Here is a 27,990-nt window from a genome sequence, read left to right as displayed (position 1 = left end):
ATCCATCCATCCATCCATCCATCCATCCATCCATCCATCCATCCATCTAATCTGGCAATTTTCAGTGACAGAAGGTATTGCAAACATATTGAACACTGTAGGTTGATCAAAATAATTATAGTTTCACAAGCTAAAACTAAAAAATGCAAATTGAATAAGCAAACAAAAACTCTTTCTAGTTCCTCTAATAAAGAACACAGAACAGAAAATCTACCCTGAAATATTCTTCTGGGACACAAATACAGGTTGCCCCAAACTGGGATTGTCTCAATAAAATCAACATATTTGGTGATGTTTCCTTAAGCTCTTAAAACTATCCCACAATGCTTTCTATTATATCACATTTCTGCTTAAGGAAACATTAAGAAATAAAGCTATTCAATTTCTGATAGACATTCAATTGGGATTTTTAATTGATGTAAGAAAGTTACCAGGGAAGAACCCTATATGCTAAGTAAAGGCTCCATCTTCCTTCTAAATATTCCAAAATATAAAGTACAGGATAGAGAATTATTAGCTGAAACCCCATTCAGGATCAGGTTTGATAGCTCTAATTTAGAAGATAGCCTAAACCAAAATGAATAGAAGCCAATACTAACCTGATTTCTTTATTGATTGCATCTAATTGTTCTTGAAGCATCATGGCTAGAGTCTGGGCATCAGAATGGCCACTTGGGGACAGAAGATCCATTGAGCTAAAAATAGTTTCTCTGTCATCATCATCAATATCAGACATTTCAGTGTCACTTTCAAAATGGTGGCTGCTCAGCACTCCAATTTGTTGGGTTCTGTTCCACTCATGGTCCCCGAGTGATTTCACCTAAATAGCAAGCCAAACAATGGACAATTCGTTTAAGGCACTATCCAAAATACTGATTGTTTTTTTTCACTTCACAGAGAAATAGCATTTTATTAATGATTTTGGAAAAAGAGAAAGAAAATAGTAGAAGTCTAAGTAAATAAGACAACAAAGGTCATTCCTTTGACAACTAATTAGCAACATATTGCCAATATCTATATTCCATTATATTACATTCCATTCCAATATCTATATTCCATAAGTGAAAATTGCAAACTGTTTTTTTTTTCTTATGATTTCTAGTACAATTGAGAATTGAGCCAGCATTGGATGAGAGAGACACTGAAAACTTCAATACAAGAGGTGTAGAGCTGATACGTTTTTGTTTTTGTTTTTGTTTTTAGCTGCTGTTCCTTCTGTGATTTTTCCTAACTTGCCCTTGTTAATTTGCTTAAACCTATAACATGCTTGTTTGTCTGGCTAAGGTAACTTAATTTTCTAGACTAGGTCTCTTGCATGGATAAGAACACTTGGCAGCTAAATAGGGACACCAGGGCAATCGCTTCTAATCCCAGATTAGCTGCTGTCTCAATCTTTTTGTAGATGAATCCTTGTGCTTAAAAGGGGAATAGAACAACTAAATTTAAGCCAACTCATTAAAAAAAACTCCTTAATAGGAGGAACTTCCATACCCTTTCTAAAATCTTAGCCTCTGGTGTCAAAATTGTGTGCTGCTGGTTTTAGGGAGAAAAGATGCTTACCTACAGCATTTTCTTGCTGATGTTTAGTTCCCTGATTAATGTGCAAAGTCTTATGGAATACTACTCTTTATGTATTGGAAAAGCTCACAATGTATGAGCTGTAATATTGAATGGAATAGATAATATGAGCAATAGTATAATCTAATATATACACTTACCAGGAGTTCCAGTCAAAATAAAAATAGTTAATTACTTCATGATTTACTTCAAAATATTATTTATATACATACATGCTAAATGACACTCTTTCATTATAAAATAGTGGGAATAGGGCTAGAGTTGAGGTCTGTGATTTCACGGGTATGGTAGACCCCAGGGGAGGAAGACTCACTTATTGCCCAATCAGCACACAAGAAGGCCTTCTATAACTTATAGTTTGGTGGAGTTGCTTGGAGCAGTGGTGTCAAACTCAAATGGAATTAGGGATGACTGATCCATGCATAAGGGGCTGCATATTGATTTAGTTTTAAGATATAATATTATTTATGTTTCACTGTATTTTATTTGTTTTGTTAAATATTTCCCAATCATATTTTAAACTGGCTTGGGTGGCACTTGAGAATGTTTTGAGTCATGTGTTTGATACCTCTGGCCTAGAACATGGAGAAGTTAAGGGACTTGTCCAGGATCACTCAGTGTTAGGGCAGACCATGAACACTGGTCTTCTACACTAATAATGAAAGAGAATATAGTGATTATCATCAAAGAGCTGAAAAGTATAAAGATTAACCTTTGGTTCATCTCTTCGGACTCCCATACGGCCTCTCCTGGGTCTTCTTATGACTTTAGTTGACCTGTAGTCAGACTGGCTGTCCACAAGAGAACCCACAGAATACCGAAGTTCTGTTGAGGTATCCAAGTGTGTTCTGTGGGGAGGAAAAACCATCAAGTGAATTTGAGTCTCCAATAAAATTTAAAATGTGAATCACTGACCATCACTGAAGAGTTGGTTACTAGAATTCAGCTTCTATGGGGCTAAGTGAGGCGTTTGTGAAAGAAGAATTAAGTACTTTGTGGTTGTGGTTGTTATTGTTGAGTTGTTTTCAGTTGGATCTGACTCTCCGTGACCACATTTGGGGTTTTCTTGGCAAAGACACTGGAGTAATTTGGCATTTCTTTCTCCAGCTCATTTTGCAGATGAGGAAACAGAGGCAAACAGGGTAAAGTGACTCATAGCTAGTAAGTATCTGAGGACAGATTTGAACTCAGAAAGATGAATCTTCTTGACTATAGGCCTGGCACTCTATCTACTGTGCAAAGTAGATATCCTGCTTCTCTGATTCCCTTTAGCAAATTGCTATGTCATTGAACTAAGCAGATTATTTAGGACTATCCAGAACATAAGACATTACCTGAAAAGGGTGGGGCTTAAAATTGATTCTGATTGGTTTAATGACTTAAAATGTTATAAATCACAGATGTTGTGGTAGACAGCAAAAATAATGTTATTTTCATGATAAAGGTTAAATAACTCACCCAATATAAGCAACTAGTAAATGTTTGAGTAGGAAATTGAACCCACATCAACTGAGTTGAATATCAGTACTAAAATTGGCTTTGCGATGATTATAATCAATAATAAGATCAATAATCTTTGAAGATTAAATATAGATTCTATTAGCAACAAATTTATTTCCAGGGAATACTTTCTGTACAAGCAGTCATTCAACTATCAAATGCAAGACATCTGATCTCTTGGATTGGAGAAGGAAAATGTAAATATAAAAATGTAAAGCAAAACAAAAAGTATGAGAGTTATTACTTTTGTTTGAAATAAAAAATATTTTAATATAAATTTATCCAGAAATATCTTTGGTTTAAACAAGCTCTTCCTTCATGCAGTAGTCAAGTAAATATAATTACGTTAAATCTAATGAAGAGGAAACACACCGTTTCATAGCATATTATGCCTGACTGACTGTTGGATTTGGGGAAAAGTATGAAGGGAAACCCCAAGGGTTGAGGTAGGTAGGAGGGCCTACGTGTGTTGGAGGATGGAACCTACACACCAGCACAAGCACAGATCATCAATACCAAAAGATCAAAATGTCTGTCATTCTTATAGGATCAATTGATCTAGAGCAGGAGGGTCTTCAGAGGCCATCTAAAAAACACTTATCATTGTATAGAAGAAGAAACTGAGAATGAAGGAAGGAATACTTCACCAAGTCACACAAGTAACAGACATAATACCCAGAAGCCATATCAACAATCATATATTTTTTAGCTTGTTCTGATTAGAAATGTATACCAAGTAAGCATAATGCAATGATAATAGCTTCCTTTGCATAAGAATGTTATTTTAATATGATTTAAACATTTCAGTGACTTTCCCAAAGGCTGTGTCCATTTCTGGAATGCACTCTCTCCTCACCCTTCTGTATCATAGAATACTTAATTTTGAGGCGGCTAAGTGGTGCAGTGAATAGAGCACCATCCCTGAAGTTAAGAGGACCTGAGTTTAAATCCGACCTCAGACACATAACACAAAACTAGTCATGTAACCTTGGGCAAGTCACTTAACCCCAATCGCCCTACCTTTCCCCCTCCAAAAAAAAAAAAATAGTTAATTTAATTTCAGTTTAAAGGTCACCTCCCAGAGGAGGGATTCTTAACTTTTGTCATGTCATAAACTACTGGGCTGTTTGGTAAAAACCAACGACCTCTTCTTAGAATAATGCTTTTAAATGTATAAAAGCAAAGGAAAAAAATTATATGGAAATACTGTTATCAACATATATGAAAAGTAAGTTAAAAGACCCAGGTTAAGAATCCACACAGAGGAAGTCTTTTTTGGTTCCACAAACTATTAGTGTTCTATCCTTCTTGAAATTATTTGTATATATTTGATTGTCAAAGGACCACAGAAAGAGTTTTCAAGTTTCTGTGCCTCAGTCTTCCCATCTGGAAATGTGGAGATTGGTTTTGATGACTTCCAAGGCCTCTTTGCACTATTTTTCCATAACTATGATCTTGTAGACGAGGAAATTGAAGCCTCATTCATATACATTCTGTTTCTCTCAAATAGAGTATAAGCATCCCGGGGACATGGACTATCTCATTTTGTCCATGTATCTCCAGTGCCTACTTTAGTTCCTTATTAAAAAAAAATTATCAGACCTGTGTTTCATTATTATAGGAATTCCCAGTTAGGAACCTCCCTCTATGATTACATATTACCCTTTTCCACAACTTACAGTCTTGGAAAGCTGCATAGGCACTAAGAGATTAAGTGACTTGACTAGAGTGTCCTAGTCAGCGGGTGTCTGAAAAAGGTCTTGAACCCAGGTCTTTCTGACAAAGGGGCTATCTATTTATTCACTACAACATACTGTCTCTCTGCCTTGAACAGAGCAGATGTTAATTACATAATTGTTTAATTTATTGAAAAATACTATTCTCTAACAATAGACAGACTACTGGAGTTGGAATCAGAAAGACCTGAGTTCAAATATTGCCTCAGATACTTATTAATTGTTAATGTGGTGTAGCACCAACCTGATATTCACAGCATCTACAGTGACTATGAACATGCTGGCATAATTCTGAATTGTAAAATATAACAGACTCTTCACTTTAAAGACAGAACCAAATATTTGTTCAAACACCAGGAAGCTGAATCCCAACACTAGAAAGCCAAATCCATCATAGCAACAAAGAAATCTAGGCACAATAACAATGCAGGGGCACTGCCATCCCCAAGCTTTCCGCCTGCTAGGACCTTCCCACAAACAAACACTCACAGAGCACTCCTCTCTCTCTCAGCTCTAACTGCTCTGACCAACTTTAGATCAGCTTTAGATGGTTCTTCTTTAAAAGGTTTGTTACATGGGTCAAATCATCATTTTCTATTCTGAAAAATAAAATGAGATTTTCTTTTCCTCTTTTAACCTTTTCCTTTAGTTTTCTGATAAGAAGTGAATCCAAGGAGAAGAAGGTCTGACTACTTTGATCATAAAAGCTGATTATTGGTCTTGAAGTTTTGGCATAATTCCAAATTGAACCTACCCATTAAGAAGACCACACTGATTTACTTACTGTACAGACTGCAATATAAGAACCTGGCAACCAACATCCTGGAAAAGTTTTACTGGTCATGTATGCACTCTGTATTCAGCAGATTCCTAATTTACAGGAACACAGCTGAAGAAATTCTGCTACTCTTTGGCTTTATTTTTACATGATGGCAATTATTCCAATTGTTTGCCCCCCAGAAAACATGTAAGGAAAAAATGACCAAACTTAATGATTGTTCAGGCCTATGAATGTCTTATATAGACACTTGAATAGGCAAACTCAATATTTGTCTTAGTTCATGTAATGGAAATGCAAATTTGGAAGATCTTCCCTGCCCCTAGGCTAAAATGCACCTGAAGCCTGGGGAGGGAGGCTTGTTTTTCAGTAGATACTTCTTGATTGGCCAGTGAGTCAATAAGGTTGTTACATTCTCTGAGCCAGGAGAAGGCTATATAAGCCCTGATGTGTAGCTTTGTTTTGGGACTCACTTTGAGAAGTGTTCTGTGATTTGATCTGAATTCTGGGAAGCCGTTGTTGAGAGTCCCCCGGCTTTGAAAAACCCAGAATGTGGAAACCCAGATGTTGACTGGGTATGGATGTAATGGTTGGACAGTTTGGAAATCTGTCTACTTGATGTTTCTGTCTTGATAATTATGCCTGTATACTTTGAGGTTCAGGGTGCTGACCTTTTCTCCCGGACAAGGTAAACGATATATGTCTGACTGATTAAAGTAAGCTTGTTAACCCATTTTGAGTTGCTTTCCTTTAACAAAGCAGATCCAAGAACCTGTGGTAGCTGCAAACCCTGGGGACACTGGGGTGCTTGCTGCTACAGTTCACCAATAAACACATGATTTTATTTTATAAGGAATGTCAAAAATAACCTTATGTATTATTCATATTTTTGATGGGTAGTGTAATAATGTTGTTGTTGAGTCATTTTAGTCAAGTCCAACTCTTAGTGACCCTATCTGGGGTTTTCTTGGCAAAGATACTGGAATGGCTTGCCATTTCCTTTTCCAGCTCATTTTGCAGATGAGGAAACTGAAGCAAAAAGGGTTAAATGACTTGCCTAGGGTCACATAGCTAGTAGGTGTCTGAAGCTGTTGAACTCAGATCTTCAGGAATCCAGGTCTGGTGCTCCATTCACTGAATCACCTAGCTTCCCTAGTCTAGTTTAAAAATTATCCGTGATAAACGCTATTTGATTTATTTCTGTTCTTATTACTTTCTGGATTCGTTGAAATGGTTCTGAGGTTAGGATGGGGAATGAAATTTGAGAGGAATGTGAAACATACAAATAAAGACTGTGATAAAGAAAATGATATTTATATAGTAACAGTACAACACATATAATGTTGAAAACTGTTACTTCAAAACCATGTTTGCTTTTTCCTTTACATTTTATACTATAGAAAAAGGAAGAAAGTTCTATTATGTATTAGAGATATTTACTTTAGAATAATTTATGCCACTAACATCCTTTTTTGTTGTTGTCATTGAGAGTGTGGTGTAGCACATGGGGTGCTAGGTTTGGAGTCAGGAGTTCAAATTCAGTCTCTGCCAATTATAAGGTGAATGACCCTGGGCAAATCACCTAACCTTGCTAAATCACAGTTTGGACTTAATGACATCTAAATTTCCTCCTGGCTGTAAATCTAAGATTCCATCATCCCAAATAGTAATTTCTTTAACATTTTTGATTTGGAAAAGACACCACAGGCATCTTAGACTAAAAAATGTAAAAAAAATCAGTGAATAATCTTTCTTGCTCCTCCTACCTTCTTTCCTTTGGGTTTTCACGATGATGCTGTCTTGGTTATCCTCCTGCCTGTCTTTATGTTCTTTCTCTTGTTTCTTTGCTGGCTCATTATTCATATTTTTTGCCACCTCCACTATCTGCCTCCACCAAGTCTTTTTTCATAGTTCCTGTCCCCTTATTTCTCTACCCTTACTCACTTACCTTATCATCTTCCACAGGTTTAATCATCATGTCTATGTAGATGACTCCCAGGTCTATATATCCAGGACCAGTCTCTCTCCTGATTTTATTGTTAACTGCCTAGAGGAACATTCTGAACTGCAAATCCTGTAACCATCTAAGCCCAACATGTTATCATTTATTACCCTTTTTTTTTTTTTACCAAACACTCCTGTATTTCAAAACTGCCTTATTTCTGTTGAGGTGACTGAAAAGGCACCCAGATTTATAACCTCAGAGTGATCCATAGCTCCTCATTCTATCCTGCCCCATTTATCTAATGAGTGGCCAATTCTCATCAATTTTATCTTCACAAAATCTTTCACCTCCATTCTCTCTGTACTGTTTATGGAGCCACCATCCTAGTTCAGACCCCCATTTCTTCTTGTCTAGCTTCCAAATTCTACAAAAGCTTCCAAATTCATCTCCCTGCCTTGAGCCTCTCCCTTCTCCAAGCCACAACCACCAAAGTGAAATTCCAAAAGTACAGACTTATCTCCATCGCTCCTTTATTCAATAAATGCCAAATTTTCTCTTTCAGTTCCCAGTTCAAGTATGAATTTCTGTCTGACTTTTTTTTTGTCTTTTTTTTGGAGGGCAGTTGGGGTTAAGCAACTTGCCCAAGGTCACATGGCTAGTTTTTGTGTTAGGTGTCTGAGGCTGGATTTGAACTCAGTTCCTCCTGACCCCAGGGCTGGAGCTCTATTCACTGTGCCACCTAGCTGCCCCTCTGTTTGACTTTTAAAACAGCCTATCCTCCAATTCACTATTCTGTCATCATTACATATTCTTCCCTTTCCTGTGCTCTCTCTATACAAACTGTTATCCTTTTGTTCATTGCTTCACACAATATCAATTTCAACTCCTGTCTCACTGCAGCTTTGTCCAGGTAGTACCCTTATGACAGGAACATAATCTCTTCCCTCCTGCCTTTGAGAATCCCTAGTTTCTTTCAAAGCTCAACTTCCTCACTAACTCATAAAAACTTTCTGGATTCCTCTTCTGCCTCTACCACAAAATTTCTTTGTACATTTATTTTGTATATTCTTATATGGTGTTACTTTGATAGATTACAAAATTTCAAGGAGGGTAGGGATAGTTTCACCTAGAAAAATATCTGGAACATAGTAGGTTATTGATAAATGTTTATTCATTGACTGGCTCTCTTCTACATATTCCTGTCCTGATGCCTAATTTTTACACAAAGGTGGCATCAATTTCTCAAAGGTTATACCAGCAAGACATACACTGTCAACTCCACAATGAAAGGAATGTTGTTTGTATGGTCTCAGCAAAAACAGAAATTTGTTTTCCAAAGGACCAAAGTAGCTCATTATGGATAGGCATATCACTATTTGTTGATACATAAATTTCTTTCTCTAGGTAGGGTAATCCATATGACAAAATAAAATGTGTAGACTTTCAGCTTTGCAATGATGGTGGGAAAAGTGGAAAAGAGACCTAATAATAATACAAACAAACTTTAATTTAATTCAAAATTAGAGATTTTTGTTCAGTGACCAAAATGGAGACAGTAATATGTAGCCATAAAAAATCTTGATGCTCATTTGTAATGAACTGTAGATCAGTTTTAATGAGAAATTACCTTGATATTGTGGGTTCAATCAAAGAGCCAGTTCTCATTTTCAATTGGTCTAGTTCTGACCTCAGTTTTTCAATTTCTTCTGCTAATCTTTCCTAAAGATCAGAGAAACATTACTCAGACACTATGTACATTCCATATCAATCTGCAAAGTAATAATTGAAATTCCTGCTTCATTACTCCTGAAAATAGACCTTTGGCAAGTGTATTGTGATGCATGGCAGTTCAATAATAAGAATTAATTTTTATAAACAGGGAAACACAGAGACAAAAAGTATTATATCCTCTAATTTCCCCCTCTCCAGCTAAAAATGATCTCTTCTTAAATGTCCTAAGTAATTGCTGCCACTGATTTCCTCATCTTTCATCAGTGACAGCAATTATTTAGTACCAATGATGCTGTGAACCAGGGATCTCTCAGCAATGACCCCGAGGGTTTCTCTCTTCCTATCATCCTTGATGATTTTACCTCAGATGCAGAAATACCTTGTGATTATTTCGCTCCCTTCTATCTTTTGTACTTGTCCTTTATCACATAAATCATTTGATTGTAAGCTCCATGAGAGCAGGGTCTAAGTTACATGAGTTACATGACCCCTGGGCATGGAAGATATTCTAAGTTCTTAAAGGCTATGAAATTAAGAGTGTGAGCACTGAAAATTTCAACCTCACTGGAGAGGCAGACTATATATTTGTCTGAGGACCAGCCTAGGTAAGTAATGTGAAATTATTATCACAAATTAGCTGGCAAAAGATGAATTCTTCTGGCTATGGTAACCCACAGTGACTTTTATTACATTATCTTAATTAGGTCTCTTTGGACTACCCTATATTTTTCAATGGTACCAACGTTCTCTCTCTAACTGGGGCTCAAAACTTCCACAATGCTTTCCTTCTCTCTACTTATCTAAAAGTCTTCTTTCCTTGAAGGCTTGAACCATTATCTCTTATCTGTGAAGCCCTTCTTTAATTTTATTTAGCCCATACTAATGTCTCCCACAGCTGAATTCATGATAACAGTATTTACTGTTACTGTCTAGATAAGACTTTTGGTATAGCCCATCAACCAAGCAACACACATTTATTAAGCACCTACTATATGCATAACATATATCATCTTGGATATATATATATATATATATATATATATATATATATATATCCTATATTCCCAACTACAATGCAGGTTTCTTGAGGGCAGACAGGGTTTCAGTATTACATCTCATTTTATCATCTTTTATAAGCACAATACCTTCCATTTATCAAATACTCAATAATTGTTTGCTGGTACTGATACTATTGATTCACTCCATTTATTTCATATTAACAATATTTAAAAAAAATGATTCTTGTATAGGTGACAAAATGTAAACTTTTCCATACTACCTTATCGTGCAAAGATTCTTCAAGATTCTTTCTGAAACTTTCAGATTCTTGAATTAAAACATTCTGGGGGAAAAAGAGATGTGACATCAATTGAACAACATAAAAACAATATATATGTAAAGCATCTTAGTACATTAACTCATGGTTTTCTTCATAAACATAGATTCCTTAAAACAGATATCTTCACATTTTTGGGAACTTAAAAGTGAAACCCTGGTGGCTTAACTTGTAAAAATCAGGGAGAGTTTTTAAGGTGTTAATCATTTTCTGTTTGTTTCATTCAGACCACACATTTGGGGGGAAATAAATATGTCTCTTTTACATTTTAAGAGGAACAACAAGAAAGAGGCATTTATCTTTATTCACTTAACTTTCCCATAAAAATGTGAAATTCTAGTGAATACATTTTAGACAACTCAGGAAATGAGAAATCTTCAGATGATGATATTCTAATAGTGTTTCTATTCCCTGGCTAATGTTAATTGATAAATTTCTACTAAAATGACAATAAAATTAGGTAGAAACAGATAGGCAGAGATGATATAGAGAGAAAGATAGGTAGATAGACAGACAGACATAGATAGATGGATGGATGGATAGATGGACAGACAGACAGACAGGTAGATAGATAGATAGATAGATAGATAGATAGATAGATAGATAGATAGATAGGTAGATAGATAGAGACTAGTCCAATTATTTCAGAGAAAATTGTCACCTCTTCTAGATGATAAAATTTTTAATGCCCAAATGACATTTTCAATCAAAAATCTGTTAGTTTTTTACTAGTCTATATGGCTGTTGCAAAGGTAGATAGGTGCCCAGGCTCAAGTTTTAAGAAGTGGTTAGGCAGAATTGTCAGTTGTTTTTTCAGCCTGGCCTTATTGCATATAGATATATCTATCTCCCTCTCCCTCTCCACCCCCCATCCCGTTTTGGGTACTCTGGGTTTACATACTTATACCCTGAGAGGGAATCTCCTGAATACCAACCATGCATATGATTATAGATATTACACCACTAGGAAGTAACACATCTAGTGAAAAGCAGAAGGATACATTGTGGAACAACAGATGTGGTTTCTTTTATTCTAAGGAGGAAGACAGCTTCAGAGAGAATGCTCCCTCTGATACCGGAAAAGAAGGCTGGCTATGGACTTCAAAAAATACCCGCAGGCAATAAAGTACCACTTGTACTAAGCTATCCCTTTGCCACATACCAGTAACTGCCCTAAGACTTCAGGTACACCCCAGGTAATTTACACATTTGCCTCATTATCATGGTACTCTTAAGTTTTAGACCACTCTTCCCAAGGACTTTTTTTTTGCTAGTAAAGTGCTCTCCATACTCCTTAGAAGGAATGTTTTATATCAACTCCTCTTGGTCAATACCTTTAGTAAAAGCTTAGTTCAGAAGGGCTGCTTGCCAAGGGCTTGTGAGCAACAGGAATGGTAATGTTAATCCCTTAGAAATAGTATTCAGCCTCCTCTGGGGATAGCCCATCATAATGGCTTAGGGACTGGACCTAAAGAAGAAATTCCAGAGGGAGGCCTATATGAGGATAGACAGAATGAACGCAGTGGGAGAAAGGGCACTACCAGCTGAGGTCAGGGCAGGAAGAAGACAATACTCAAGTTGAGTTCTCAGGAAAGTAAGAGGCTCCAGAAAGTCAGCTATGTAGGAACATCAGTACAGAGGCAGAAAAATAGAATATGGAGGGCCCTGTGTGAAGGATAGAAAGAATGCCAGTTTTGCTAGACTAAAGAGTGAAGAAAGGAGATTTGTATATAATAAGTTAGAAAAAAAGGATACTTTGAAGGATTTTAAGGATCAAAAAAGAATTTCTATTTTATTCAGAAGGAAATAAGAGTCCACTGGAATCTATTGATCCCAGGAATGAGATGTTTAGACAGATTCCTAAGAAAGTGTATGGGTGGTGGATGGATTGGAACAAGGAAGGACTTGAACCAAACAAATAGCATTTCTGCAATGAAATATTTGTAAGGAATTTGCTGGACAGGACACCAGAACCAACCAATGTTTATATCTGTATTAGAGCTGATGACCCTCTCTATTTGTATCACTTAAGTGAGATAAACAGATGCCCTTTCAGCTTGTTTTACCTTCTCCTCTAGAGCTGCCATCCTTTCTTTCAAGTGTAGCTGCAAACGTTCATTGGATTCTGTCAAAAGTCGATCTACAGTGTCTGATAACCTTTTGTTGTGTTCCTCATTCATTTTTTCTCTTTGTCTAGCCTTCAATTCAAAGGGGAAAAAACAAAAAAACAACAACAAATGCTGTCAACTTAGATACATAAACCATCTTCAGTTTATATTCAAAGCGTGGGTAGGTTAATTGAAACATTTTTTTATTGAGTCCCCAAAGCAGATTAAACTTCCCTGTTGATTAAGTTGTCAGGAACTTTTTTTTTTCATTAAGATGCATGTAGCCTGCCAAATGTGATTTAATTAAAGCCTGCAATCGATAAAGAGCATACTGTGGAATATTAAAACTAGAGATGTTGGGAGGGAATAGAAGGAGATATGCAATTCACATACTCTTTGAAGTTCCTGGTTCTTCTCTTCAAGCTGACCTTCCAAATGCCTCATCCTCTCTTCAATGTTACCATGCCTCTCTTCAGCCTGTAAAGAAATAGGAAGGGTTAACCAGAAATGCCATGCTTTCCCAACATTTCATCTAAGGAAATTGAAATAAAACATAAAGCAAGCTACTACCAACTGCAAAATTAGTTTTCAAAATCGAAATTTTTTTTTTAAAACAGGCAGCTGAACAGCATTGCTTGAAATGTGTCAGCTACAAAGGCCTGTTACATCCAAGCATCAGCAAAACATTGGAGTTGTTTATGAGCAATGAAATCAGCCAAATGTAGCATGCAGACTGCAGTTTAAACAGAAACCTGCCATCGGAAAAGTTTTAAGCTCCTGAAGCACTGAGCTGAACAATGGTTGATTATCAATAACTAAAAAAAAAAGCAAAACAAAACATTGAAAACAATTTATAAATGAAAACAAACCAAACAAAAAAAATTAAAAACAAAAACAGATGGAGTCTATTTAGCAATAGAAAGTAAAGTCCAGTAGGACTACCTTCCTACGTATGGAGATCAATTCTTGTAGTTTAGCTTCCATAACATATTGATAATCATCAGATGAGGTAGAGGAGGTTGGATCAGACTAACAAGTCAAGGAAAAGGAGAGGGACAAAATTGAAAAAATCAGAACTAAAGGCACACCAAACAGAACACAGCACAGAATGCTTAAAATAAAAATGTGACTGCAAATTCAATACTTTAATAGACAGAATTTTGTGGAGAGAACTACACAGATATCTAGTGGACACGATGCTGTTAATGTACAGAAATGGAAAACAATGATATGCTAAGAAAATAAAGATATTGACCTAATGATGGAATTTTAAGGTTAGTGATGATTGGTTGACATACAATTACCATAGAGTGAATAAAAGCAACTTTAACAGACTCATGTTATAATTGGAATTATGGGAAACCAAACACCAGAATGTCTCAGAGGCTGTTAGAGGGTCCTTAGTGGGGAACAATCCCCAGTTAGTTGGATAGGAATGGAATTAATGAGGCTTAATGTTGCATATAATGCTAAATAAATTACCCAGGTATAAGAAATCATATTTTTTTTGTTTTTTGGCTACAGCCTCTAATTCTTCAAAATGAAAGAAAAAGCTAGGCTATGTAATGTTATAATTTACAAGAGATGAAATATATTTAAATTGACTCAGTATCATACTTAAGAGAAGAATTCATGAAATGAGTTGAGTTTGGGGCCTTGAATGCACATTATGGCTGTCCATTTGAAATTTAATCTTTGGTTCACTGGTTAATGCCACATATTATGATATTTTCCTTTAAAAACAAAAAGATGTCAAGTTTTCATTTTGCTCAGGACACATTGATGAAGTGAGACCAAGGAAACAAGCCTGTAAAACCTACTTAACACTCCAATGAATAGTGCAGAAACCAAGTGCTACTTTGACTCTTAATGAAACAATAATGAATAGACCTTTATGCATTATTCTATGCCAGGTGTCTGGAGAGTTCCATTGCTTTAAAAGTAAATGCCAGGTTGCCACATATATAATGTGTTCAACACATGGAATGCGGCTGAGAGCTGTGTTTTCATTACTATGCTAGGTACAAATTATGTCTATGAATATATTATTTTTTTTAAAGCAATCGGGGTTAAGTAACTTGCTCAAGGTTACACGGCCAGTTATTTCTGGGTGTGGTGCTGAGTATCTGAGCCAGGATTTGATCCAGGTCATCCCGACACTGGAGCTGGTGCTCTTACTCGCTGAGCCACCTGGCCGCCCCTATGAATATATTCTTGTTAGTGAAATAACCACTGTAAACAGTCAGAAGATGCAAAAGCCTAAATACAAAAGTTAAAAACAGTAAATAGTTTATCGAAATAATGACCTTTTCACATCCAAAAGTCAACCTAAAAAGGGAAACATAATAAAGGCATATATCACTATACATGAATATGTAATGCAAGATTTGGAATGAGATAGTAACCCATTTGAACATGATATCAAGCATAGATGACTTTTTTCTCCACAAGGCACAACATTGTCTCAGGATAAACACTTAGCATTTTAATACTGATATAGGTAAGTAAGAGGCAACTCAACATTTGCTGTTTCCAAGATTTTTGCTCTGCTTCTCATTTCCTTGTTAAAAGAAAACAACAAAGAAAAACATAAAACAATCAACAAAAAAATTCTCCATGAAAACTAAATATATGAACCTACTGCATTTACAAAGTTGCAAAGTACACATTTGTCATATAATTGTCAGAAATGGGAGGATCTCCATAGCTTATGAAGGCTTTAATTAAGAATATAGTAAATGAATTGTAGCTTTGGTGACATTTTCAGTTCTACAGATGTAAAAATGTCTTTTAGCACTAAAAACATCATCTTAAGACACTGTTAATAGCTCTAAAAATATCTGAGAGAAAATGTAGTTATGCCAAGAAAAATGGAAGTGTGAAGGCTTTCAACTTCTGAAATTTTCTTGGTAAAACTAAAGTCTTTAAATAGCCTTTGCTTTCCTATTCTTTCCTGTCTTATTTCACAAAACGACATCAGATCAACTTATCAAAAATGTAGCTAAGGAATGAGAGGGGCACTTCATTCAAACAATATTTACTGTTTGCAGGGAACCTTTCCTGTACATATCTTGTTTTTATATGATTGTTTGCATGTTGTCTCCTTCATTAGATTTGTTGTTTGTCCTTTGTTCTCGAAGGGGACCATACATCAGGAAGATGATGCCATGACTTGCAAGTGAATTGGATTTAAGTGAGTGAGGGCTGTGCAAAGTCACCAGCCTCACTTTCTCCTCCATAGTCATCTGGGTCCAGTGGTGAGATATAGATCAGGATGACTGGAGAAGACCCTGCTCCATTAGACTATGAACACCTTGAAAACTTCCATTTCTTTGTATTCCCAGGGCTTAGTACTTTGTACAATGGGTGTTTCACAAATGCTTATCAACTGTCTAATTATACTATTAGAATGATGAGTTTTAGCACTGTCATAATTCTAATATGGACAGTAGGTAGAATGCTTGACAGATATTGTTGCCATTGAGTGCCATCTAATCATGGAAAGAAAATTATTGAGTCCTAAGGGTAGGGTAGACTACCTAAAGGTAGTCCTCAGATAAAGATCTGAGAATGTATAAGAATACACATGCAGATGTAAAATCTTTAGACTTATCAGTGAGTTACAGCTAGATCTCCTTCAGTCAAATAATGAATCCTCAGAAGTGGATGTATGTGTTTGAATTCACACTATTCAAATTTTAATTATGTAAATATGAAAATTGGTTCCAGCCCAATGAATGAAAATGTATGTGTCAGAAGACCACTCACCCAAAATGACTCAGAGACTTCTCAAGGTAGAAGCAAAAACTTTATTACTATCTTTCTCGAGAAAGGGCGTCCCCAAATCCAACAAGAAAATCAGAAGGGAGGAGAGCACTACAGAAGGCAAAAGCAAGATTATAAAGCCCTAATGTGGGAATTCCACACCTTCTCCCCTGTCCCACCTTACCATTGGTTGGTAAGGCAAGCTCACAATCTTCTTATTAATGCCAACCATTTGGCACAAAGTCCTCTCCATCCATTACCATAATTATTACTGAGGCTCTCATTTTGTTAGATAATATACATAACACATGAGGTCCACTACATAAGCACAGTAACAACCCCAGAATACTGAACCCTACTCATTCCAACCTAGATGTGTCCTTATCTGGGCCTGAGTGTCCCAAGGATGCTGTCTGCTTTCTTATTGGTCAAATCCACCTGCTGCTGCCAGCTCCTTTTATTCTACATTATTTCATTTTTAGTATTATCTAGGAGTTCTCTGGGAACTGGGAACCCAACTTCTTCCCAAGGCTACTGCCTCAACTCTTCCCAAGGCTACTGTCTGGTACTTTTTATCAGTAGTCTTGTTTCAGCAATTCTTGCAGTTCTATAGAAACTTGACCCTTTGCTACCTTTCACACAACCATTTCTTTCCCCAAACTAAAAACACCTCTAATTTGGTCTCAATAGTTAATCCAAACAATTGCATTAATACTCAATAGCTCTTACATTACCTTGAAATGCACAATGACCTACATATATATAGGGAAACAATACTGAACTTAGTTACAAAGTATAAGGAAGCAATAAGAATGTATATAGGATGTTCTGAATGGGGAAACTTCATTGCAAGTCATCCCTCACAAAAATATTCAGGGTGAATTCCAATAATGTGACAACTTGGAGGATTTGTTATTTTCCCTGATTGGGACCTAACTGTATTATTTAATACTGTGAACATAAAAAGTCATTTATTTTTTAAAACAATTATAAAAGCATTTATTAAGTATTTTCAATATACCAGGCACTGTGCTAAACCTGGGAAATACAAAGAAAAAGAAAAAAAAATCCCTGACCTCAATGTGCTTATGTTCATTTCTCTCTCTCTCTCTCTCTCTCTCTCTCTCTCTCTCTCTCTCTCTCTCTCTCTCTCTCACACACACACACACACACACACACACACACACTCACATCTCACTCAATAAAAAGACCAAATACTAGTCTCTTACCTAACTAAAGTTCACTGCCCCCAAATCATTACTTCTTGACTGTAAGCCTGTCAAGACTAGAGACTTTGTTTTTATCTCTGTATTTTTAGTGCACTGCCTTTTGGGAGGATGGGGTTTGGGGAAGGTGCCAGAAGGAAGTCAGGATCTGCTATTTCATTGCTATAGGGAATAACTAGTGTAGAAAGTCTGTATATATAAAGAATGTATATAGAGACCACCAACTCTCATATAAGTGAGAGTTTGAGAAAGCTGTCTAGGGTACCCAAAAGTTTAAGAAAACTGCTCACACTCATTTGGCTAATACGTGTCAGAATCAGTAACGGAACATAGTTTCATTTCACTTCTACTCTAGAATTCTATTCAATAAATCATGAGTCTATTTCCTTACAGAAAATAGGTGTTTCATAAGGATTTGTTGAACTGAATAACTAACATTAAATTTGACAACAGAAGTATCAAGGGACATCTAATTTGTTAGTATGTTGAGAGTTGATCAGTATAGGGTTTGGGATTGGAATGGGAATTTGGAATTGATATCACCAATTAGCTTTTAATGTAGAAATATAAGGAATGATTCATTAGAAGCTACATTTTGAAGAGGAACTGAAAAAAAATAGAGAAAAGGCAAAAACCACAGAAATGGCAAAGGGAGAGAGGTAAGGAGTGCTAAAAACAGAATAAAGGGGAGGAAGTACATGAAGGAGACAAGACAACTGAAGAAAGATGAATAAAATACAATGGAAATTTGGTCAGGATAAATAGGTTGAAATATAGAGGCAATGAATTAAGAGCCAGGAAAAATCAAAGACAAATTTGAAGACTCCATTGTTTAGTGGAAAGCACACTACGGTTGTAGTTAGGAGAGTCCTGGGTTTGAATCCCATCTCTACCATACGACTATATATAAGTCCCATAATCCCTTGGTCAGCAAGGTTAAATCCCAATATACATTTCTAAGTATAAAAATTAGATGAAGTACATCAAATGAACAGAGTATTTGTTACACTTGAGTTCTAAAAATGTTAGTTCATATAGACTTTTGTTGATTATTTGGGTAACTTTTTACTTTTGTTGAGATCTTAATTTCAGGGGGAAAAAGCTCCCTACAACATAATCATTAGTGTCTTTTAAAGTGAATATAGGGTAAAAACCATAACAAAACAGTGTCCTTTTGGTATAAATGGGATCAAAATGGGATAAAATGAAAATAAAACTATTCTCTCCTAGGTTGTAAAGATAAATGGATCCTAGATTTGGAGTTGGAAGGCATTTTAGAGGTTATCTAGTGCAACTTTATCATTTTACAAATGAGGAAAGTGCCATTCACAAAGTAATAAGTGATTGAGGCAGAATGTGAACCCAGGTCCTTTGATCCCAAGTCCATCATTCTTTTCATTGTACTAAGCTGGAGATAATATAAAGGATTTATCAAACCTTAAAATGCCATGTGTCAGCTATTAATTTGTGAAATTATATATTATTTCATAATGACATATGATAAAAAATTATAGCCAAGAACTATAAGTATTAGTAAGGTTTTCAGAAACATTTTATGTATATTACCTCCATCATGGATCAGTGGTTAGAGTGCTTGATTTGGAATCAAGAATACTTTATTTCAAATTCAAACGACTGAATAACCAGTGAGGTTCAGTGACCAAGTAAAAATTATAGAACCTGAACATAGGTTTGATCTCAATTCTAGGGCTCTTTCTGGCACATAAGGCTGCCTCTCAAGTTTTCAAAATTGCATTTAGTAGCACAAATACTTCATTTCAACAACTCTCATTTTGTGGAACTTCCTGACCAATGTTTTTAATTTCTAGTTTGGACTTGATTAAACTCAATCTAAGTGCCTCTGGAATTTAGCCAAATATAATTATTTTTTGACCATCCCCAAACCAGGCTATTTTAAAATTAATATTTTTAAAAAGGTGCTCATCAATCAAACCAGGATTTTAAGTGACAAAAACTAGATGTATGGGTGTACTCTCTGAAGGTACTTCATTTCCATTTGATAGTAAAATGTAAGAATTGACTTTATTAGCAACAGAGTGATTCTAAAAGTCTAAAATAGGCAGGCAGCTTCTGCTGAAGATACCGTGACAATTTTACATTAGCTAATCTTAAACACCCTTGTGACTTTTCTTGAGTATATTAGAAATCACTCCCATAGAAACCACATTTGGACCACTGAATACTTGCATCCTTTCTGTGATGATTTAACAAGTTTCATCAGACTTCCTGCAGAAAGGAACTGATTGCCTTAATAATAAGTCTGATGAGTAACATTGCTTTATAAGCGAACTCCAAAGTCACCAATCCATTATGCCACATACATAAGTGAAAGTGATTATTCTTGTTTCCTTTATATCTATCTACCTATCTGTTCATCCACCCATCCATCTATCTCTAAAACCTCAAACTGAATTATGTTTTGAACATGTCAACTATAATTTATGATTACTTTAAATTACAGAGGCTTATAACAGTTTTTATTATGGAGAGAAATTCAGTTGAATAATAATTATTAGTACTAATAGGAACAAGGCATATAATCTTTATCTCTTTGTTACTCAATTATCATGCTTAAGACTACTAATGTGAAAGTGTCTTAGAATGAAGAAAAGAGCATGTTAAGTCACAGTTGACTGCCTGCCACAGGTTTAAAGCAGGATTGACCGGCAAGGCAAGGGCTTTACCTTTGTCAATGCTGCAATTCTCTGAGCAAGCTCAGCCTCCACTTCTGGTAAGGTCTCAGCCTTCCTCATAGTCTGCTGCAGCTTTTGCTCGGCCAACTCAAGACGTTCCTGTAACTGTCTGTTCTTCTCCTCCATCTGAAACCAGAGGGAACTATCAACAACTTATGAAGTCTAAATTAAGTAATCAAAGATTAGATATATGTGCCTTAATTATTTCAAAAGTTGCTAAATCAGTATCTGCTATACAATAACATGTCAAGTGCACCTTAAATTTTATTTTAATAGACTACATACATATTTTCATACAATTACAGAAACTTATGGATGCTCATATACCAAGCAAACCTGTTCCCTAGCCTTTTTTAAAAGGGCATTGCCAAGTAATAAAACACAACACAAGTGGAAAAACTTGGATACTGGACATGGCTATGCATTGCTATGACTTCACAATGATAAATAATATTGTCGTTTTAAAGCATCTCTACTACGTCCTAGTGGAAAAAAAAACCATACAAAACTATTTTTAGGCCATTCCCATTTTGTTGTCCCATCGTCTACTGTAAACAGTGATCTAATTTCATAGAAACCTACCACCAGAGCTAATTTAGATTAACCTGTCTCCTTCCAGAATGGTGAGACATCACGGAAATTCCCGAATAGAACCATGACATAGATACTGAACCTGACGTAGGATGGCTTCTTTATTTGCCAGCTCATTTTCTAGTTTATCATTCATGTCATGGATGGAGGTGGATTCTCTCTGGGCACTTAAGTAACGCTTCTCAAGAGTGGTGATTCTTTCTTCCATATCTTCTTTCTGTGCCATAGCCTAAGGGTGATAAATAGATTTTAAAAAATGGTAATTCCCATATACTTTTGTCATTAAAAGAGTTTGATGGCAGTAGAGGAGATATAGTAAGGAAGTTTAGATGATATAAAAGAAAAAGTTCTTAAGAATGCAAGTCTTAGAAGAAAAACAAAGCAAGTGTAGGAGGATATTTGACTAATTAATGAATAAAATGAACTCTCTACACCTCAAATAATGAATATGGATCATGTAAGATTTCCTGCTCCTCTGTGTCCATCTGAATTCATCCCATGTCATAAGCAGCTGTGTTGCTTGCATCCCTCTGAAGAAATAATAAAGCGCATTTGCAAATAGTATAATGTAGCTGTTGACTATTACAAAGCATTAGCAGCAGAAAATGAAGCAGAAAACAGCTGTTTGAGCAAAAATGAAATGCAAGTCTAAATGGTATGATGAAGAAGTCATGGGAAATTCCAAATCCTACAATGAGTTGATGTAGCCACTTACCTGAAAACAATATTTTCATGTACTTAGGCTGATGCACAGAAGAATTTTAAATACTAGGGTGATTCCTTTTATTCTCATGTTAGTCACCCAGTGAACCTATCCTCACAGAGGTAGCTGGTGACACAGTGGATAGAGACAGTGCTGAGTCTGGAGCTGGAAAGACCTGAAGATAATTCCCATCTCAGTCACATGCTGACTGTGTGACTATGGACAATCCTTTAACCTCTGACAACCTCAGTTTCCTCAACTGTATAATGGAGACAGTAATAGCACCTTCCTCAAAGGATTGTTGAGAGGATCAAATTTTGTAATACTTGTATAGCAGTTAGCACAGTGCCTGTCATGTAGTAGGTACTATATACTTTTTCCTTTCCCTTATAACAGAGGAAGACAATTAAGCAGAACTGAGTGACATAGTGACCATGTTAGATGGTGTATTTAATGTTTTGTACCAATAAATTCTAAACTCTAGACTAAAAGGAGAGAAGCACAGTTCCTTATCTCTTCCCAGGGCTTAGAATGATAAAAGCTCTGTTTCATTTTAGGTTCTTTTCATTTCCATTACTGTGGTCATTCTGAATTTTGGCTTCCTGGTTCTGCCTATTTTATTTTGTATAAATCTGTACAAATCTTGATATGTTTCTCTGAATTTTTCATGTCTTTTTCATATTTTTGCATGTTTCTTATAACATTTCTTACATTGGTGAACAAAAATATGTTCAACTTTCCCATAAGTGATAGACACCTACTTTGTTTCTATTTTTTTCCTGCCACAAAAAGTGCTGCAATGAATATTTCAGGCATCCCTGGGTCAAGGGTATAAATAATTCAGTAACTTTTCTCATCCAATTCCAAATTGTTTTCCAGAATTGTTATATCAATTAATAGCTCTATTAATAGTGTATGCGGGTGTCTATGCTCCAACATTTACTATAACACTGGCAACTTTTTTTTAAGTTTTTGATCATCTTTGTCCAATTGGCTTGTGGTAAGGTAAAACTTGAAATTGTTTTAATTTGCAATCTCCAATTAGTATTTACTTGGAACAGTCTTTCAATTTTTTTAAAGGTTATATTTTTTTTTCTTTTGAAAAGGGTTCAAAAAAAATAAAAAGCAAACAAAAAAAAGAAAAGGGTTCATATCAGAGGCAGCAACTCACCTGAATTCTCTCAATATTGCTCTCTAAATAACTTTAAAATGATCCCTCAAATCAAATTTTGGAGTGGCAGAGCCAAGAAAAGGTCAAGATGAAACATTTTTCCAACCCAAGAGAACTTAGGAGGTGGGTGGGAGAAGTCTGTTACATAGGAATAGGGGCCATCATGGAACTGCCCAGATTATAGCCAGAAGTAGTATGAATAGCAGGCTTTGTCAGCAGTTCTGACAACAGAAACAGAAGCTTTGGGAACTCTCACCCCAGTGACAGGGTGTAGGACAACTGTTGGTCAGAAAGAGATTACTAGGGAACCTGAGTTGACAGTGGGTACAGAACCAAGCAATGTTTGCCAAGTCTATTGCCCATATGCAGTTATGGGTCTCAATCCCATGGCAGAGAGGAGCACTTGTGGTCCATCATAAGAAAGCAGGCGCCAAGTTCCAGGGTTCAGTGGTACTTGTGGCTGCAGGGGGTAAAAGTCCTTTCCTGGGTAAAGACCACAGCACAGATCAGGAAAGCAATGAGCACACTTGCTCCCAGATCACATCATTTTGTAAGTACCAAAAATCTTTCAGACCTCCAAAGAACTAGCTTTGAAAAGAGTAACACAAAAAAGCCTGAAACTTGGGACAGTGCCACCCAAACTCGAAGTGAGCAGAGTACAACTTTAACATAAAGTTCAAAGTCAAGAAATAGGCTGGAAAAATGAACAAACAACAACAAAAAAAATTTACCATAAAAACCTTCTAGGGTGGCAGGGAAGAGCAAGACATAAACTTAGAAGAAAACAATGTGAAAACAGGTACAATCAAATGCTCACAGAAAGATGCAAATTGGACCCAAGCCCAATAAGAATTTCTGTAAGAGTTAATGAAAATATGAGTGATAGAGGAAAAATTGGGAAAAGAAAGGAGAGTAATAAAAGACAGTTTAAATGAGAAATTTAAAGGTAGGTAAAAAGAAGTACAAAATAATACTGAAGAAAATAATCATTTAAAGAAACAGAATTGGCCAAATGGCAAAAGAGGTGCTAAATTTCACTGAAGAAAATAATTTATAAAAAACTGGATTTGGGCAATAAAATAAAGTCAAAAGAATGAAAAAAAATAAAGTGAAATATTTCATTAGATAAATAAGTAAACTTGAAAATAAATCCTGGAGATATAAATTAAGAATTTCTGGCTACCTAAAAGCCATGATCAAAGAAAGAGTTTAGATATCACATGTCAAGATATTATCAAGGAAAACTGCCCCAATATCCTAGAATCAGAAGATAAAATAGCATTTGAAAGAATCTACTGAAAACCACCTGTAAGAGACCCTGGAATGAAGAAATGAATAGGAGCATTATAACTGAAATCTAGAGCTTCCAAGTCAAAGGGAAATTACTTCAAGCTGACAGAAAGAAAACATTCAAAAATCATGGAGCCACAGTCAATATCACATAGATTTAATAGCTACAATGTTATAGAAATGGAGGACTTGGGATTTGGTATTCTAGAAGGCAAAACAGTTGGTACTACAATCAAAAATAACCTAGCCAGTATAATCCTTCAGGTAAAAAAGGGCAATTTAAATAAATAGAGAACTTCTAAGCATTTCTGATAAAAAAGGCCAGCGCTGACTAGAAAATTTGGCTTTCAAATACAAGAGTCAAGAGAAGCATAAAAAAGTAAGCATGGAGAAGAAATCATAAGGGACTCAATAAAGTTAAACTGTTTAATTCCTACATGGGAAGATGATACATGTAGTTCTTTATAACTTCATCATTATTAGGGCAGTTAGAAGAATTCTACATATACAGAGGGCACTGGAGTGAGTCAATTATGTTGTGATGATGTTTAAAAAATGGATGACTGAGAAAGAGGGATGTCCTAGAAAAAGGGAGAAGGGAAAGGAAGAAAGAAGAAAATTATCTAGCATAAAAGGCATGCAAGGAAGAGCTTTTACAATGGAAGAGAAAATGGTGGCATATTAGGCAATGCTCGAGCCTTACTCTCTTCTAAATTGTTCAAAGAGGTAAAAATACATGGGCACTCAATTTGGTATAGAAATGTCTTACTAAATGGGAATGTGGGAAGGGAAGAGGATAAGAGAAAGGAGAGTGGTAAAAGGGAGGGAGGATTAAAGGAGGCAGTGGTCAGAAGCAAAGCAGATTTTCGAGAAGGGATAAGGTAAAAAGAGAGAAGGATAAATGAAAAATAAAAGAAAATGTGGTGGAGAAAAAGACAGTAATCATAACTGTGAATGTGAATGGGAAGAGTTCAACATAAAACGGAAGCAGACAGCAGAATGGATTAGAAACCAGGTTCCAAAAATAAATCGTTTGAAACAAACACACTTAAAACAGAAATACATACACAGTTAAATGGGCTGGAGCAGAATCTAATATGCTTCAGCTGAATTACAAAAGGCAGGAGTAGGAATCATGATCTCAGATAAAGCAAAAGCTAAAATAGATCTTATTTTAAAAAGATAATCAAGCAAACTACATTTTTCTTTTATAAAAGGTACTATAGGCAATGATATAATATCAAAAAGTCTTACAGGAGGTTTCTTTGATAAACACCTCATTTCATAAGTACTTAAGGAACTGAATCAAATTTTTAAAAACAAAAACGATTCCCTAACTGATAAATGGTCAAAGGATATGAACAGGAAGTGTTCAGAAAAAGAATTAAAAGCTATCTACAATCATTTGAAAAAAATGCTCTAAAATCACTATTGATTAGAGCAATGCAAATTAACATAACTCTGAAGTAGCACTTCACACCTATCAGAAATGACAAAGGCTGTCATGAATGTGAGAAAATAGGAAAGACACAGTAATGCATTTTTGGTGGAGCTGTGAACTGGTCCAACCATCCTGGAGAACAATATGGAATAGCAACTGAAGGGCTATAAAACTGTTTATATCCTTTCACACAGCAATACCAATAGTAGGTCTAAATCCCAAGGAGAACAAAGAAAAAAGTATCAATATGCACAAACATATTTCTAGCAGCTCTTCTTTAAATTTGTTTTTAATTTTTAATTTTAAAATTAATTTGTTTGTTTACTTTTAGATTAGAAGATTCAATTCCACAATTCCTTGAGTTTCACATTTTGTTCCCCTCCCCCCTTCTCCCACTTCCCCCGCTCCCCCATGGCGGCATACAGTCAAGTATAGGATCTGCAAATACTTTCACATTATACAGTAGTCAGGGTATAAGACGGATTGTACCAGATGGAATGAAAAATGGTAAAGAGGAAATAAAACCAAACAAGAAAAGGAAAATGATCAGATGGTTTGCTTCAATCTGGATAAAAACTCAGTTCTTTCTAGTTCTTTCTCTGGATGTAGACATCTCTCTCCATCATGAGTCTTTTGGGATTGACATATCACTGCATTCCTGAGAAGAGTCCAGTCTATCAAAGTTGGTCATCACACATACGTTGTGTTTGTAATTGTATATAAATTTCTCCTGGTTCTACTCTTCTCACTCAGCATCAGTTTGTATAGGCCGCTCCAGATAAATATGAAGTCCATCTGCTCCTTATTTCTTATAGCATAATAGTATTCCATAACATGCTTATACCACAACTTGTTCAGCCATTTCCCAAATGATGGGCACCCCCTTAATTTCCAATTCTTTGCTACCACAAAAAGAGCTGCTATAAATATTTTTGTACATATGGGTCAATCTCCCACTTCTATGATCTCTTTGGGATATAACCTTAGAAGTGGTATTGCTGGGCCAAAGGGTATGAAATTATTTATAGCCCTTTGGGCATAATTCCAGATTGCTTTCCAGAAAGGTTGGATCAGTTACCAACTCCACCAGCAATGCATTAGTGCTCAAATTTGCCCACATCCTCTCCAGCATTTGTCATTTTCCTGATTTGTCATCTTGCCAATCTGACTGGTGAGATGTGGTACCTCAGAGTTGTTTTGATTGGCATTTCTCTAATCAATAATGATTTAGAGCATTTCTTCATGTGCTTATACATATATTTAATTTCTTTCTCTGAAAACTGCCTGTTCATATCCTTTGACCATTTATGAATTGGTGAATGACTTGTATACTTATAGATTAGACTCACTTCTCTGTATATTTTAGAAATGAGTCCTTTTTCAGTGACATAGTTTGTAAAAATTCTTTCCCAATTTCCCACCTCCCTCTTAATCTTGCTTACATTGGCTTTGTTTGTACAGAAGCTTTTCAATTTAATATAATCAAAATTATCCATTTTCATTTTATAATGCTCTCTAATTATTGTTTGGTCATAAAGTCTTTCCCTCTCCACAAATCTGACAGGTAAACTATTCCTTGTTCTCCGAGATTGCTTACAGTATCAAACTTTACACCAAGATCACGCACCCATTTGACTTGATTTTGGTATATGGGATTAGATAATTATCTATGCCCAGTTTCTGCCATACTATATTCCAGTTTTCCCTGGAGTTTTTGTCAAATACTGAGTTCTTATCCCCAAAACTGGGGTCTTTGGGTTTATCAAAAATAGATTATTATAGTCATTGACTGTTGAATCTTGTGTGCCTAATGTATTCCATTGATCCACTACTCTGTTCCTCAGCCAATACCAAGTAGTTTTGATGACTGCTGCTTTATAATACAGATTGAAACCTGGTATAGCTAGTCCATCTTCCGTAGCATTTCTTTTCATTAATTACCTTAATATTCTGGACCATTGATTCTTCCAAATGAATTTTTTTTACTATTTTTTCTAGCTCTTTAAAGTAGTTTTTTGGTAAATTGATTGGTATGGCACTAAATATATAATTTAATTTAGATAAAGTTGTCATTTTGTATTATATTAGCTCAACCCAGCCATGAGCAATTGATATTTTTCCAATTAGCTAAATCTGACTTTATTTGTGTGAAAAATGTTTTGTAGTTGTGATCATACAGGTCCTGGGTTTGTTTTGGCAGGTAGATTCCCAAATATTTTATAATGTCTACAGTAACTTTCAATGGGATTTCTCTTTCTATCTCTTGCTGTGGAATTTCATTGGAAATATATAGGAATGCTGAGGATGTATGTGGGTTTATTTTATATCCTGCAACTTTGCCAAATTTATTTATTGTCTCAAGTAGTTTTTTACTTGA

At 35.7% G+C, this 27,990-nt stretch overlaps 1 protein-coding gene across 3 annotated transcripts in view; it reads right to left on the bottom strand.

Moving 5' to 3' along the window:
* The window catches only part of PPFIA2 (PTPRF interacting protein alpha 2), a 737,051-nt gene that overhangs the window by 100,684 nt on the left and 608,377 nt on the right, over positions 1-27,990 (bottom strand). For all 3 annotated transcript variants that reach the window (XM_069094786.1, XM_069094785.1, XM_069094787.1), the window contains 8 exons: positions 21,091-21,237; positions 20,409-20,543; positions 13,106-13,189; positions 12,671-12,802; positions 10,548-10,610; positions 9,165-9,256; positions 2,291-2,426; positions 600-820 (listed from right to left, as the gene is read on the bottom strand). In XM_069094786.1, the coding sequence (XP_068950887.1) occupies positions 600-820; positions 2,291-2,426; positions 9,165-9,256; positions 10,548-10,610; positions 12,671-12,802; positions 13,106-13,189; positions 20,409-20,543; positions 21,091-21,237 (1,010 nt within the window). The remainder of the gene's footprint in view (positions 1-599; positions 821-2,290; positions 2,427-9,164; positions 9,257-10,547; positions 10,611-12,670; positions 12,803-13,105; positions 13,190-20,408; positions 20,544-21,090; positions 21,238-27,990) is intronic.

This window comes from Petaurus breviceps, unplaced genomic scaffold (assembly GCF_028583685.1).
Source record: "Petaurus breviceps papuanus isolate PSGF00001 unplaced genomic scaffold, PetGlider_PUasm1.0 221, whole genome shotgun sequence".
Taxonomy (NCBI): Eukaryota; Metazoa; Chordata; class Mammalia; order Diprotodontia; family Petauridae; genus Petaurus; species Petaurus breviceps.
Note: the sequence above shows the minus strand (reverse complement) of the source record. Positions and strands in the feature narration are given on the sequence as shown.